This window comes from Balearica regulorum, chromosome Z (genome assembly GCF_011004875.1).
Source record: "Balearica regulorum gibbericeps isolate bBalReg1 chromosome Z, bBalReg1.pri, whole genome shotgun sequence".
In the NCBI taxonomy this organism is placed as follows: domain Eukaryota; kingdom Metazoa; phylum Chordata; class Aves; order Gruiformes; family Gruidae; genus Balearica; species Balearica regulorum.
In genome coordinates this window covers 24,234,922-24,251,592 of record NC_046220.1, presented here as the reverse complement: position 1 = coordinate 24,251,592, position 16,671 = coordinate 24,234,922, and the positions used below count along the sequence as shown (strand labels likewise).

At 40.7% G+C, this 16,671-nt stretch overlaps 1 protein-coding gene across 1 annotated transcript in view; it reads left to right on the top strand.

The window, feature by feature from the left end:
- The window catches only part of CAMK4 (calcium/calmodulin dependent protein kinase IV), a 188,080-nt gene that overhangs the window by 63,800 nt on the left and 107,609 nt on the right, over window positions 1-16,671 (top strand). Inside the window, exon 2 of the mRNA XM_075740054.1 lies at window positions 12,528-12,606. Within this exon, the coding sequence (XP_075596169.1) occupies window positions 12,528-12,606 (79 nt within the window). The remainder of the gene's footprint in view (window positions 1-12,527; window positions 12,607-16,671) is intronic.

Here is a 16,671-nt window from a genome sequence, read left to right as displayed (position 1 = left end):
AAGTTCTTTACTTAGTAGGGAAGACAAGCAAATAAAACATTGTGTAGAGAAATATGGGGTCTTTGTAAAAGGTTAGTAGAATATTAAAGGCGGAATTAGAGCAGAAGTGAGATTATTTAGGTACATTATAGAATCATCGAATCATAGAATGGTTTGGGTTGGATGATTCTATGATCATCTAGTTCCAACCCCCCTGCCATGGACAAGGGACACCCTCCACTAGACCAGGTTGCCCAAAGCCCCATCCAGCCTGGCCTTGAACACTTCCAGGGATGGGGCCTCCACAACCTCTCTGGGCAACCTGTTCCAGTGCCTCACCACCCTCACAGTAAAGAATTTCTTTGTCATATCTAATCTAAATCTACTCTCCTTCAGGTTAACACCATTACCCCTTGTCCTATCACTGCATGCCCTTGTAAAGAGCCCCTCTCCAGCTTTCTTGTAGGCCTCCTTCAGGTACTGGAAGGCTCCTATAAGGGAAAGGCTGCTATGAGTCAGAGTGCTGATGTTGGGGGGAAGTTGGTGAAGTTCACCCCGGAATGCTGAATAAAGTCTTCAGCTATTATTCCTGAGAAGTGACTACAGGCAGGTGAGGTCCCAAAAGTCCAGAAAAAAGTAAAATACAGACATGTGACAAAAGGGTGGAGGTGAGGACGATTGAGTCCATAAATTACAGTTCAATAGGGCTGACATCAGTACCTGGAAAAATAGTGAAACATCTTATTAGATGATAAATTTGTAAAAGCTTAGAGAGTGGTAAGAGAGAGGCAGGTGGTACTGGCATGGCTTGAGTCTGTGTGTGACTCGGAGAGTTCTTCTTGTTCATTTTGTTTTGCCAAGTGTCCTTGGCCTAGGGCATAAGGTGGGTATAGTAAGTACAATGTACCTTGACTTCTGGTGAGATTCACGCAGGGTTGATGTACTAGGTTTGCCTGGCAAGGTTTTGGTAGTGGGGAGGCTACAGGGGTGGCTTCTGTAAGAAGAAACCAGAAGCTGCCTCCGTGTTGGACAAGGTTGGTTCCAGCTGGCCAAAGCTGGGCCCATCAGTGATGTTGGGAGCGCCTCTGGGATGACATGTTTAGGGGGTAAAAAAATGCAACAACAGCATTTGAGAGAGGAGTGACAGTATGTGAGAGAAACAACTTTGCAGACACCAAGGCCAGTAGAGAAGAAGGGGGAGGAGGTGCTCCAGGTGTCGGAGCAGAGATCCCCCTGCAGCCCACGGAGAAGACCATGGTCAGGCAGTCTGTGCCCCTGCAACCCATGGAGGACCACGGTGGAGCAGATATCCACCTGCAGCCCATGGAGGACCCCACGCCGGAGCAGGTGGATGTTCCCCGAAAGAGACTGTGACCCTATGGAGAGTCTGTGTTGGAGCAGGCTCCTGGCAGGACCTGTGGCCCCATGGAGAGAGGAGCTCAGGCAGGAGCACGTTTGCTGGCAGGACTTGTGACCACATTGGGGACCCACGCTGGAGCAGTTTGCGAAGGACTGTATCCCATGGGAGGAACCCCATGCTGGAGCAAGGGTAAGAGTGTGAGGAGGAAGGAGTGGCAGAGACGTGTGACAACCTGACCGCAACCCCCATTCCCTGTCTCCCTGCCTTGCTCATGGGGAGGGGGTAAAGGAGTTGGTAGTGAAGTTGAGTCTGGGAAGATGGGAGGGATGAGGGAAGGTGGCTTTAGTTTTCTTTTTTCTCACCATTATAATCTGATATTAATTGGCAAGAAATAAAATTAATTTCATAGCATCATAGAATCATAGAAGGGTTTGGGTTGGAAAGGACCTTTAAAGGTCATCTAGTCCAACCTCCCTGCAATAAGCAGGGACATCTTCAACTCGACTAGGTTGCTCAGAGCCCTGTCCAACCAGACCTTGAGTGTTTCCACAGGTGGGGGATGGTTTTCCAGGGATTTCCCTGAGTCTGTTTTGCCTGTAATGGTAACTGGTAAGAGATCTGCCCATCTTTATCTTGATCCACAAGCTCTTCCATTGTATTTTTCTCCCCTGTCCTGTTGATGGAGAAATGTTATAGCAGCTTGGTGGGCACCTGCAGCCAGCCAAGTTCAACCCACCACAGATGCGCATGGCATTCCTGTAACTCTGAGGAAGAAGGTGTGGTGACCTCAGCCTCCTGCCCACTTTGCCCCTTGGGGAGGGTGGGAGGTGGTATCAGGGTAGGTAGTAGGGAGTCCTGGCAGGATGCTCAGGACTGACAGAGCACCATTCCTGTGTGCATGAGGAGGAAATTCAACATTTAGAGAAGGGCTAGACCTACTTAGGTCTTTCCCAGCCACCATAAAAAAGGTCTGCCCAGCCAGAAAGGTCGAGCTTTATAGTTTTGGAAGGTCAAATCTGACTTGATACCTACCCCACACTTGCAGTAAATTGGCATTTGGTCATCAGAGTTACCAGGACTGTAAAAGTTATCACTCTGATCAAAATAACCCCCTAATGATACAACCTGCAGTCGAGTGCATTACCTTAATTCTATCGTCATTTTCCCAGGAAATCTGTTTTTTTCTGTTTTACATATAGTATCAGTGTGCTCCCTGCTGCAGCTTTCTACTGTAGGTTTATTGCAATAAAATTACAATCAAGTGTAAATCTACAGGTTATCATTCTGATGATAGGAAATAAGGTTTTCTGACTGTTACAAAAATATTAGAAATGACAAATTAAAAGTGCTCCCTATTATGGAAAACCAGTTATTTCAGTTTATCTTTTTACTTAAAAAATACAGTGTCTTTAATGGAGAATATATTTAAGTATGATCGGAATTCACAAAACATTATAAAAAGTGTTCATTGGCAAAATATAATACACTCCTCCAAACTCTTCTGCATTGCCTGGCTTTCAGTCTTTCCTCTTATGATTATAAATGGCCATTCTGTGAGGTTTAAAAAAGAAAATATACAGACTAGCTAGAAAAAAAACCAAAACAAACAAACAAATAAATTCTAAATCTGCTAAATATTAGAAGTTTGTTTGTTGTCTTGTGGTAAGAGATCCTGGGTTGGCATTGCATGTGAACTTCTTGGCAAAACCAACTTATTTCAGAGAAGCTGTTGCATAGGATTTGATGATTCAGCACAACATGAACCTCCAAGGAGAAAGCTGTGTAGCTTACCAAAATGAATGCTATTCAGGGTAAGCATAGGTATAAGAGCTTGCAGAATCTCAGAAATTACTTCGCCTAAATTAGCTGGTAAAGAATTTTGTTCTGAGCTTGGTTGAGATATGCAGACACAAATAGCCATGAAATTTTCCCTGTCTGATTTGAAAAGGTTACTCTTTTCTATACAGAGCAAGCTGCTAGTAGTCAAACTTCCATAGCCTCCCTTCTGCCTCCCTTCCCTTGACCAGGAAAACCAAGAGTCATTATGCGGATGTCTGAAGCTGTTCGTGGTGCCGCATGTTGTCATTTAGCGCAAATGCCAGTTTGCCTCTGCACCTGGAGATTGTCATGAAGAGCAGTAATCAATGATGTTGACACTTACTCAAAGTTCAGGCTGTTTAAAACACTTCCTAGTGAAGGAATGTGCCACTGGAGAAAAGCAATCACACAGTTCTGCAATGGCTCAGGGAAGGAAGGAAGGAATGTGTCTCAATGTGCTTCCAAAGGTTTTTAGAAGTTTTTACTGCTCAGCACTCTTTGTGGATTGAATGAAGAGTGTTCATTCTTCATTAGTATCTCTTGTGGGGGAGGGGGGAGGAAGTGCTGCTAACAAGCAAGTGGTTTAAATAGTGCTTAAAATAAGGCCTGTGTATTTCCAGGGGAGCTATGTTGACAGAACTGTTTCAGTCGTCAGGCTTTGTGTGCTGCTTAGGGAGGGATACATAGCATGTCACATAGAAAGCATGTGCGCAGAGCCTGTGGCAGTGAGAATGCCTGAAACTGCCAATCCAAAGATTTGGGTCTGCATCTTGCACAGGTAGACCGGTTTTGAAAATTTGCCCCAGTGTTTCCAAACGTCAGTACCAAGAATGAAAATCTGCATCCAGCTGGAAGCAGCATGACTTCACTGGGTCTACTCTTCTTCCTCCTTTTCTTTGCTCTCCCTATTTCATTGAACTGCCTAAACGTGAGTGGGTAAGTACTCTCCTGTCCCTGAAAAGAGAAGAGCAGTCTCAAAGGAAACTCTTGTTAAAATAAAATATTCAAAATCAATTTCTGCATCTATTGGACCACAAGTACTACTTGTTGAAAAATAAACTTGACATTGTTACAAGTGGGTTTTCAGCCAACTTTCAGCTGCAAGTTTTCTCCAGGCTTGATAGGAAAGAAATTGGTTTTACTATTGAGAACTCCCCTGCTATTTTAGACATACGGTTGTTCTTATATGCAGTCTAACCCAATTTTTTAAAGGGGCTAAAGGAAAAAGGAGAAGTAGCAAATGTATCTTCTATACATTTTTCTTCCACAGTGCTGTATGAAGTGCTCTGATCTTGACCTCTTATCTGCATTTCAGCACTCTTACTCGAAGCTTTGTTCAAGAAGCAACTTCCTGAAAGCAGAGTACACTAAGGACAGCAATGTACATGTAGTAAAGCAATAAACTTTGAAATTCACTGTAGTTTGAATTTTGCTTCCATGTTTTCAAATTAAGGTCTGAGGTAATTTCTTGCTCTTTTAGTAAGTCTGGGTCAGCTGTATTCTTCCATTCAATGAAAGGCACGGGAGCCAGATTTGTCAAAATGCTTTAAGATACGCAGTTTTGGGAGTCCGTTTCTGGTCCTTGATGTTTACCCACCAGCTAAGCAGAGACTGAAGAAGCATTCTTTGAGTTGGGGGAAATAATCTTAATGTTAACATGGATATTATAGAATGCAGCTAATTTAATCACTAGCTGAATGCCCACTGTTTTAAAAGGCAGTGATGCCAGATGTAACAAAGTGTTTAGACTCCTTGTGGGCTAGAGGTCTTTTTCTATAAATCTCCTGCAACACTTGAGGGAGGAGCCCCACTGGAAGCTAGTGAATCAAAGAAAATTCACTCAATAGCCAATGTGACTATTAAGCAGGTATCCTTTATTGCAGCGCTGGGAGTCGCACCGGGATATTTCCACGAACGTGCGTCTCGACGAGAAACAAATTGTTCGTGATTTATATTACAAAAGAGTTTACATATTCATTAGGTTTCTGATACATTTAATACATATTCATTATTATTCCGGGAACTCCTGAATATATGCTAATGTCCTGATACGCCTGCGCAGTTTCTTTCTCAGGTGGTCGTCAGGGGTCGTCCTCCTCAAATCTTCCTCTTTCTCCTCTTCTTCAGTGTACAGAGTTGGGTGACCTCTTCTTCATTATCCCCGTTTTGCAAGCTCAGCAACCTTGTTATCCATCCTGCCCAGATGGTCCCAGGCTTGTTGGCATGTTGGGCCTCCCTTTATCAGGTTGCCTCAAACTTTGTGTCTTTTCTAGTTCATACCCAAGGACTATTCCCTAATTTATGGCTTCTCTTATCCTGCTTCTGCATTCCAACTATTTTATTAATTGTTTTCTTTTGTACTGGAGCATGAGACAGGCGAAGCCTGAGTTTGTGGGGCCTGACTCAAGTATTGCCAAGTTATATATTTTTTTTTTTTAAATTGTTATACGCTAATTAGATTCCCCTATTCACTAGTGAGAAATGCTGCTGCAGTCCCAGCAGGAATTAGCAGCTACTGGTCCAGCCACTGCAGCAGCAGTGGCTTGGACGGCTGCATTTTAATTAGTGTTTCACCAGCCAACCTAGCCCACATCTAAAGGATTACAGTTCTCAAAATTGTTACAGGTTCAAGAATACTGGCAAGTACTAGTTTGATTACTGTTAAGTGAAAAACAGCCTATGTCTTTTGTTGGAAATGTGCTTATGTAAGGGTCCTTTTGTTTGTCTGCTGAATGAAGTGAAGGCTGAATATCAAACATCTCTTGTTGGTCTATTGCATCACCTTTGCAAGCCAGCCTGAACAGGAATCAATTGCTAAAAAGTCCTTTCACCTCAAATATTAGAATATCAACACAGCAGCTGAAAGTCATAGAGTCAAAATCTGAAAGGGTATGGATTTTTTTTCTTGTCAAAATCGAAGCAGAGCTCTGAAATACAGTGGAATTAGCTTTCCTTTCCAGAGCTGTATATGTTTTTTCCACCAGCCTTGCCTTCCTCAAAGATTAGTTTCATTCCTTTTAGAGTATGGGAGTTCAAGGTCTCTCCCTCCTACATTATGTTGTTTTGTGAAATTTTCCATTCTCTTTACAAGATGTGAAATAATGAGGAGGAAGGGAGGGCTGCAGTTGCACAGAATTGTCTGCAAGTCCTGTATATGTAGATATTAATGTTAAGAAGCTTTTAGATAAGATTTGAGTAATTAAGAATTACTTGTAAGTTCATTGTAGAAAGAAAGTTTGTTTTGATATACTTTCACATGAAATGCAAGGTGTGAGAATTTCTGAATTTACATGTATGTGCTTTTTTAAATGAAGGAAATAGTAGTAATGCCATGGAATATATATTTTTAAATGTAATTTTCATTTGTATGTGTGTCAGTAGTTTTGGCAATGATTTTTTTGTTCTGTCCAGTCTTTATCTTCAAACAGGGCATTTAATTTTGAGGTCTAGGAACTGTAATTTCATTCCTACAAATGCATTTTGAACTTCTACTGTATATATAGAAAAGAGTGAATTAATGTCTTTTAACTTTATACTTCTGTAGACTGTAGAAAAATCAGTATTCTTTATGGAAAACAATACTAGACTTTAATCTGTTACTGTAATACTGGCAGCACAGATTTCTGTGGTTCTGTATTATGCACAGTTTTCTTGGGACCATTCATTCTTTCACCTGGTTTGTTTGAACAGATTGTGTAATTATTCTTTGATTGCACGAAGCACAAACTAATTTATTTTTCAAAAATCAATTCAGAACTAAAGGAATATAATCCAAATGAAATTTACAGGATATTACATTGAGGACTGTATTTGTACTGAGTTGATTCAAAATGCACTATAAAACCCGGGATGAGTGGGCATGATACAGAGATGCTGACCTACTTTTGAAAGGATCCATTTTCCTACTTCTTGTGAAGATACTGTCAGTGACTGTTTATTTCATTATAAAAACTGCAGCTCTAGGAATTCACCATTCCTGCCTACCTGTGACAAAATATACGTCTGGCTGTGTTTCATTTTGTCTGTCATTCCTGTTTCAGAGGCAGAGGCTTTTTAGGGGGACCAGGAGGAGAAAAGACTTTTTCCAACGCGGCTCAACTTCTGTGTCTTTTCTTGCCTAAGCTTTTTTCTCTCCGCCAGTCTCCACTGCGGGTCTAGCCTGATGATGCAAATTCCTTTTTCTCCTTTATGTGCAAATTCTGCTCATCACTTCCACCTCCATAATGCCCCTCCTGGACGTCCCTGCCTTCCTTCCATCTGTGCTGACACCACTATTTTCGACTGCATGTATTTGAAGTGTAACCATGCCTTTTCTGTCAGCTGTGCAGTCTGGACTCCTTAGCATAAGCAGAGCACTATAGTGCTGTCACCCAATCTCTAAAATAGTGTCCTTCTAAAGTAATTGTGAATTCAATAACACATGAGGATAATAATAAGAAAAATAATCCAGAATACTCAACAAAGTGTATATTGGGGGGGGGGGGGGGCAAAAAGTTTTGTGTGTATATTTTTAATATCTTAAAAAACAGGTTTCAAATTTGCGTGGAAACAACACACATGCAGAGCTCGGTCATTGAATTTTAGATTAATTTCACATATTAAGTGGTTCTTATAATACTTAAATTTTTTTCATGCAATCATTTGATTAATGGCTGAGTGAGTTTACTATGTCACTGAGGTATTTGTTCTGTGGGAAAACCAGTTCTGTGCTAATACTGAGCTCAGTGTGTGGCAGCTGTGATACACTCCATGCACAGGACATCATGACGTTTCTCATGAGTTGTTATCCTTGGTGTAGGCAGCATCACATGGAAGTGAGTGTTTTTATTGTCCATTATAATCAAGTAGTGAAGATACATACATAATTTTTAGGTCTTTTGTAAGTTCAAAACTGGATATCGAAACCCATTTGTGTAGTAAAGCATACAGCATACATAGTAAAGTGATTTGGGGATTTTTTTTGTTCTTTAGCATGTTCACAGTTATACCTTGGCTTTTAAAAGTAAATCTTTAACAGAATTGTTAAGCAGCTTTCCAGACAGAAACGCCTATGTCGGTAAAAGAGAATGACAATGTTTTCAACAATGTAGGAGTTCTAATTTTTACTATTCTCTAACTTGGCCAACTATATATTCCAAGAATGTGCCTTTCTTCATATTGTTCCAGCCAACTTCAAATAATTTGTGTTTTGGGTTAAGGCAGCCTGTTCTATGCTGAGAAGAGATCTGCAAGCAAAAAAGCAACAGCTGAGTGCTCCTTTAAACCTAATTTGCTTTAACACTAAATAAATACACACTTACATGCAGTAATAGATACAATAACATATTTCATATAAATATAAGTGTACATATGTATGCATGTATGTATTGACCAACTAGAAAGAGGGAAGAGCTGGCAACATAATTTTTAATATGCCAACACAATATAGTGATTAATCTTGTGGTTGGACTCATCTGGACTATGGGAGACTTAATTTCTGTTTTTTAGTCTGAATTGGTAATGGGTTGTTTGCCAATCACACACTGCAATGTACTTCTGCAAGTGATTATTAGCTGCTTGGGCTGACGGTCTGCTCAGTTTCTCCTGCTGAAACTATTCATGCTATAGGACTAAATATTCCCTAGTGTTGGTATCTGTTGTATAACCATTGAGTGTAGGTGATCTCTTTCTATAGCACCATTAATATTTATCATTTAGGCAAAGTGGAACACCACCTGCAGAGAAAGGGACATTGAGAAGCTCACAATCTGTCTATCTGGCAATAAACTTCACGCTTGTAGAAAGTGACATGTGGCCACAAGAATTTTTTGTTTCTGCGTATTTCTGTTTTCCAACTAAATGTATCAATTAAATGTTCAGTTGGTACAAATTCCAGGTTTTGAGAGCCCAGTTGTTGGCAGTCAATGTTTGATGCTGAAAAACTTAAGGGCAAGAGATTACAATTAGCAGCTCTCTGGGCTTTTCAGTTACACATGACATTTTTTGCAGCTGAAACTTCCCACTGCTTTTTGGTGATGAAAGCTTGAATTGCTCCAATTGTATTGCTGCCCTTCCAAGACATACAGGCTGAAGAAGGCTGTATGTGCTGATTCAGCAGAAGGCTCACTGAACTCCAGCAGGAAGCCAAAATAAGCAAAGCAAAATGCACTTCTTTGCACAAGGCAGTTCTCTTTGCACATTTACATTAAGACCCTGACGTGGTTCAGCCCCAGCCGACAGCTGAGCGCCACGAGGCCGCTCGCTCACCCCTCCCCCGGCGGGATGTGGAGGAGAACGGGAAAACAACGGCAAAGCCTCGAGGGTTGGGATAAGGGCAGGTTACTGGGACAGCAAGGGAGAGGGAAACAATCAACAACAGTGCTGATAACAGATAGTAACAATAGGTGATAACAGAGAACGATTTCCTGATCCCACCGACCAGACGCCCATCCCTGAGCCGCGCCGAACCTGCCCCTGCCCGACTAGCCCCCTTTTGTGGTGAGCATGACGTCACATGGTATGGAGTAGCCCCGAGTCAGCTTGGCTCACCTGTCCTGGCTCCTTGGGAAATTAACTCTTTCCTTGCCAGAACCAGGACCATAGGTTACTTTTTTCCCCTCCTTTTTTTTCTTATTCTTTCCCTTTTTTTTAATGGGAAGAAACAAAGAGATCTTGTTATCACCAAAGAGACAAGGAGTCAGGTCTGTAACCGTAATGGCTGTCTGCTCGCTTTGTGTGGCATTAAGCAGGTTGCCATCCTGTTCCTGAGTCCCAGTGCTGTTTTCTGGCATGGAAAAGGAAGGCAGTGTTAGCTGTTACCTCAGTGATCTCTTTTCTGGCTGGTGGGAACGCGTCTGTCAGAGCTGGGCATAGGCACGTAAACCATAGGAGATCTCTGAAAGTATTCCCAAGTCTTGTGATATCTTGTTGTCATTTTTTCCCCCAAATTAGGACTCCAAGGATGTGCTGTCAGAAATCTTTACAATAGGGAGTAATTTCTAAACTGTGAACAGTGACTAACAAGCCTGATGGCAAACTGCTCATCGGGACATACCTTCATAAATTCCTGTCTCTCTGGGCTCTCATATGCCTCTTTCCTGGATTATGCTGCCTCTCTTCCAGCTTTGGGTACAGTCAAATCAAATGTTAAAGGTGGTGTCATGCTACCCCTGCTGGTGTAGCTGTCCATCTCATCACTAAACAGTCCTGTTAAATCGTCAGAGGTGTTCTAGTGGGTAGGTTTTTATTCATGTGGAAGACAAACTGATAAAGCAAACACTGACAATAGCATTACTGAGAGACAATGACCACCCTCCACTGCCGCAGCAGCTGCGAACACCTGGAGATGTACACAGGAATGGTAATGTGTTTATTTGGCTTGTCTGCTGCACAGCCTATCTAATTGTGCTCTCAAACAAATAAAAGTATTTCTAGAAGGTTTGCTGCCTACTTAGTAAGAGCATATGAAGACTAATGAGTTTAATGTTTATATTGCACTCTGAATATGTGAAACAGGGTACAAGAATGATTTGCAGTTTATGCAGTGACTTCCCCATTACATTGCTGCAGTGAAATACTGGAGGTATAAAGCTTGTCACAGAACGTTCTTAGAATTTTATCCTTTAACATTTTTGGTTGTACTTAAAAGATGTGAGGGGTTTTTTAACGTGGTGGGTTTTTTTTTCTTTTTGCTAAATAGAGCCTTTTGAGAGTTGGCCAAGGAGAGGAGATGTAATTAAATTCATGTAATGATCCTGGGAGTCACTGAGGCTTGCAGTACTCCCACACATTTATCAATACACTATTATGAGAGACAAATCATTTTAGCATTTGAGATGAAGTGAAGATTACTTTATGTGTATTTGATGCACACAAGCCTTCAGATGATTAAGCTGTGTAACCCTTGCCATAGGTGACCTCTCCTAATGAAGAGGTCTCTCTGAAATAAATCATCTCAATCAAATGCTAGTTCTTGTTCTCATTCATGCACTCATAAAAATATGGTCATGCCTATGCAGAGAATTATCTGGTACCTGTGCCTGTGCTGAGGAGGGAGAAGTGCAGCGCAAGCATGGCGGTTTTGTACAGCAGTGCACTTAGAATAATAAACTCCATGTCACAGCTTTATTCATATAGTCAAACATGGCTATGCCATTCCACTGTTTAAAAGCAAGCTGCTCATCTCATTCTGCAGCTTGTGTTCATCTCTTACGGACATACTGAGATGGGTTTCTTCTGGTTCAAAGAGATCTGTAGTGCAATTTGGTGTGCAGTATATGTAAAATCCTATCACTGCAGAGTGGCTGGGTGCAGTTCTGCAATGTGTGTTATTCAGGAAGTCATGTACAATAAATGCAGTCCCTTCTAGCTTGAAAATCTGCAGCTATGTGGAAGTGCTGAGTCTCAGAGTGGGTGACAAATCTCCCACGGACAGCAGGCTTCCAAAAGTAGCTTAAATCCAGTGCTGACATGTAGCACTTCAGTGCATCCATTTTGATGGTGGCTGGCACTGGGTTGCTCAGAGGCATCTAAAAGTAAATGTGGTAGAATATAAACGTATCATCTGGATTGTTTGTTACCATGAGGGTTTTGCCAGAGGTTTTTCATCTCTTTAGCTAATTCATAGAGTACAAGTCCCTTCCTTGAAGGTAACAAATAGAGCGTAGCAAGTAACCTCAGCAGCTGAGCCTGCACTGATCTGGACCTCTGGAGACTGTCTAGCCCAACCTCCCACTCAGAGAAGTGCCTTCCAACCAGCAGTGCTGTAATTTTATGTTACAAGTGCTCACTTTTAGCACATTCAAGTGTGTATACCTTGCAGGCAACTAAATGATGTAAGCCCAGTTCAGTTTTGCTATGAACAAGCCACACCAGTTTTGAGTGAATTAACCAGAAATGCTTCTCTCTCCATCTGGTGCTAAATTTGGCTGTTTGGGCAATCAGGCAAGGAGCAACACAGTAATTGTCTCTTCTCTTCTGTCTCCCCATTACTGCCATCAACCTTTAGTAAAAAAAACATAATGCAAGTTATTGTTGCAGATGGATTGCCTTAAGAAAGACAACATAGGTTGTCACAGATTTGGGGCCAGATTATGTTCCTTGCTACCCTGAAGAAACCTGCAGGATGTGTCAGGAGCCAGAAGAGGTGACCAAGAGGCATCTTGAGCTCTTGCAAGTTCTGTTGGCTGCATAACCACTGAGGTTAACTGATTCAACAGAGAGCAGTGTTTACACTGTTTTATTGCTTGCATCTGTGGGGGAAAATAAGGTATTTTTGCGCAAACTGGGAAGAGTAGAGAATGCAATTTCAGCTAGGCAACTCTGTTTATGGACATATTCAAAGACGTGTATGTACAACTAATTTTTTTTTTTTTTTTTTTTTTAAATTTAGTGGGGCTACATCCATTGTCTACAGATGCAGGCAGAAAGGCACCCAGAAACCTTATGCCATCAAAATGCTGAAGAAGACAGTAAGTTATTTTGTTTTGTTTTGCTCTGCTTTGGGATATGGTTGGGATTTTCTCTGTGGTTTTTTGGGTGCAGTTTCTTTGTGTGGGGGAAATGGGCTAAAATAAGGAGTCTGCTAAGCTTCTATTTTCTTTAATTGAGCTGCTTCTGCTCCTCATCATTAAAACAGTTTTTAAAGGTAACAATTCTCTGTTGAGAATGCATTATCCCCACAAATCTTGCTTGTACTTTCATCTGGTGTTGTCTGTATAGACCTAGAGTTGGGCAAAATCATTTAGACAAACATTTCTTTTTCTTTAACTATGGAAAAGAAGCAGGTTCTGAATCATTTAAATGCTCTGTGATTTCATTTTGCTTTAGTACATTGTTTGGCTCAAAAAGTATTATTATATGATTTATCTTTTTCAGAAACTGACTAAAACACCAATTCAAACTCAAGTAAAATGAAATATTTCTTAGAGGTTCTTTTCCCTTGCAAAATTGCAAGAGAACAAGTTGAGACATCACTTATTTTTAGAGCTCCATATATGTCACACTTCTACCACAGCTATTTCTGTGTATGTTACAAAATAGATGGTGGAAAGCTTGAAGACAGACTAGAGAGGAGAGGCTAGTAATGGATTGGGAGACTTCTTTGAGCAGAAAGAGAGCGTGGGTGATAGGGTAGAGCAGTTCCTAGGAGGGGAAGAGAAATTTGAGAGGAAGCAAGCAAGCTGTGAGGCATGGACATGATTTTTATTCATGAGTGGCTTTGATTCAGTTTATTCCAGTGTTAAATCATCCATTATTCCATAAAGTTCAGGAATGTTCACATGTAGCAGCATAATGATGGGTGGGTAGGCGTAAACATGTCTAAATGCTGAATTAACTGGTGGTCTTTGTGCAAGACATAATGAGTGGGTTCCGCATGAGTAAAATGTTGGCATTAATTTATCATCTTTGAAAGTAAGCCAAAGTTTAAACTGGCACAGAAATTTAGTTGTGTGGTGCTTCTGAATCTGCATCTGGTGCATTGGAGGAACCAGAGCATAAGTGAAGGACTTGCATTGCTGCAGCCTATGCTCTGTCTTTCTTACGGAAATGCAGAGAACTTAATTTTTAATTTTTCTATCAGTTCTTTATGCCAATGATTCCCATAATGTTTTGGGAATATACTTTCTTATAATTCTCATTTTAAAATGCACGAGAAAGAATGATATTACATTAAATATTTCTTTGCTTTTTTTTTTTTTGGCCTTTGTGGAGTTTAATACATGTTGACGATGGCCACATTAATACTTGATCCATGTATTTGTCTCAGAAACTATCCAGTTTAGACTTTTGATGGACTTAATGTATTGATTTTTTTTCTTTTAAGTGTAGGAAAAATGACAAACAAGAACATAAGATTATGGTTATGTAAGTTGTTTGCACATTAGCAATAGCTTGGCTTAATGCAGTCTTGATTATATTCGCAGTGTGGTTAAGCAGTTCCCAGTGCAATTGATACACTTTAGGATGTTTTGTTCTGTTAAGAGAACAAGTGATGCTATTACATGACTGGGTTATTTATGTAATTGAGAACATGGGAGTCAATACTGTAAGGATGTGCCACTGCTTGTGTCTGTGCCATGAGCTACTGTAGCTCCATTCCAATTTGGACATGTAATTATTATCACACAGACAGAACTGTGTGTTACGATGCTCCCACAGCAGGAGGCGTGATCTTTGCTCACAGTATCTCAGTGTAAAAATAACCAAGTGTGGGCCAAATCATATACTAAAATGTTGATCAGCTTAAGTTTCCTGATGGCTTTTTTAAAACAGTTTGAAAAAACAGATGGCAGTTCAATAGTGGAGTAAAAGTGATGGGAAAAAAAAAGAGGAAGAGCCTGTGACTGTTTGCTTTTGATGCAGTCTCATTTCTTCAATTCCTTTTCTTAAATGCACATAAGGGAGCTCTGAAGAGCACAGGAAATTAGAAGGGGAAGACAAAGGAAGATGGTGAAAGAGCAAATACTCTGATTTTTCTGTTCAAACTGACTTTAAATTCTGCACCAAACAAGACTAACTCGCTGAGGAAGAGTGTCTGTAAAAACAGGGTGAGAGTCTGGGAAAGAGCGGCCCAGCTTGTTCTGGAAGTGGTAACAGGTGGTGTGGATTAGGAGTCTGGTGGCTGACTGGCAGCTCCAGATTTGTGAATGCTGTTCACAACAGTACTGTAATTTGAAGTAAAGCGTCAGAAATTATTACTTTTGTCCCATGAGAATAGCTCATATAAGAAACAAATGATCCTTTTGGATTGAAATAGTGTGCTAGGAACAGACTGCAAGAAACTTAAAATGCCTGTCAGTGTAAAGATTAATTTTTCATTTTGCCTGACACACATTCTCATTGAAGAGCAAATAAAATTTTGAGCAGGTCATATCAGCCAATTCTGAGAATACACACTTGTTATGTGAGTTCTTAGGAATTTCTGTAATAAACATTTCTTCACCATCTAGCTTAATAAAGTAGTATTCTTAGATCATTTGCTTGGTTCTATTCATTTTTTTTCTCATTGCTAGTTAAGCCAACAAAGACAAACAGGAGAAAAATGTGTTTATACAAACCTTTTTTTTGTCAATAAAATAAAATAATATTTGGCAAATATTTTATTTCAATTTAGAGGTTTAATTGTTCTTAACCATTAATTAAAATTTCATACAGTTCCACTAGGAGGAGAAAAATGTTTTTTTGCACTAATTCACTTCAGAATTAGTGAAATAGAATGCTTCTGTTCCCTGTTTTGTCTTGGTCTTGTCAAATTCAGCCTAGGTTTAGGAGTAGTTTTGAATCCTTTAAGTTACACTTTTGGTGAATAAAATTTAGTTCAAAGAATACTTCTAGTTCTTACTCCTCAAGTGTCTGACTGTCGTAGTTAGGGAACTGATAGGCAAATTAGGACCATAACTTCCAGAGCAGCTAAAAGACAACTGTTAGAAGGGCTAAAGAGGCCCAAAGAAAATTTGATATATGTATTAGTGGGAAGAAAACCTCTCAGATAATGTATAAGAAATGAGATTTTAAATTGTTCTTAGCAGGTACAAAAAGAAATATGTTCATAAAACAATATCTATGGGACAGGTGAACAGACATACTAAATTATTGCCTTTGATTTGGTCATCCAACCTTTACGCTCAGTTCCTGAACAGATATGAAATGTAGGATTGTGTTATATACTCATTATTTGATTTTTGCTATGTTTAGCAGATCTCTTAAGTTCCATGCAGGTAATACATAAAGAGAATTGAATCATGTAATTTCTTTGTGGAGAAATCCATTTCATGAAGCAAGAAAGAGGCAAAAGCAGATCATATAGCACTTCAGAAAAACTCATCAAATAAGCCAAGTACAGTGATACACTTGCATTGCAAATATGAGGTTGGTTTGCTTTCCACTGTGCAATTCACTTCTGCTTGATCACAGAATCATAGAATCATAGAATGTCCTGAGTTGGAGGGTACCCATAAGGATCATCGAGTCCAACTCCTGTCTCTGCACAGGACCAGCCGAATCAGAGCATATGACTGAGAGTGTTATCCAGACACTTCTTGAACTCAGTCAAGCTCGGCGCTGTGACCACTTCCCTGGGGAGCCTGTTCAAGTGCCCAACCACCCTCTCAGTGAAGAACCTTTTCCTGATATCCAACCTAAACCTCCCCCCATCGCAGCTTCATTCTGTTCCCTCGGGTTCTATCACTGGTCACCAGAGGGAGGAGATCAGCGCCTGCCCCCTCGCTCCCCCTTGTGAGGAAGCTGTAGGCCACGATGAGGTCTCCCCTCAGTCTCCTCTTCTCTCGGCTGAACAAACCAGGGGACTTCAGCTTCTCCTCATACATCTTCCCCTCTAGACCCTTCACCATCTTTGTTGGCCTCCTTTGGACACTCTCCAATAGTTTTATGTCCTTTTTGTACTGTGGCGCTCAAAACTGCATGCACTACTCGAGGTGAGTCTGCACCAGCGCAGTGTAGAGTGGGACAATCACTTCCCTAGACCGGCTAGCAATGCTGTGCTCGATGCACCCCAGGATACGGTTGGCCTTCCT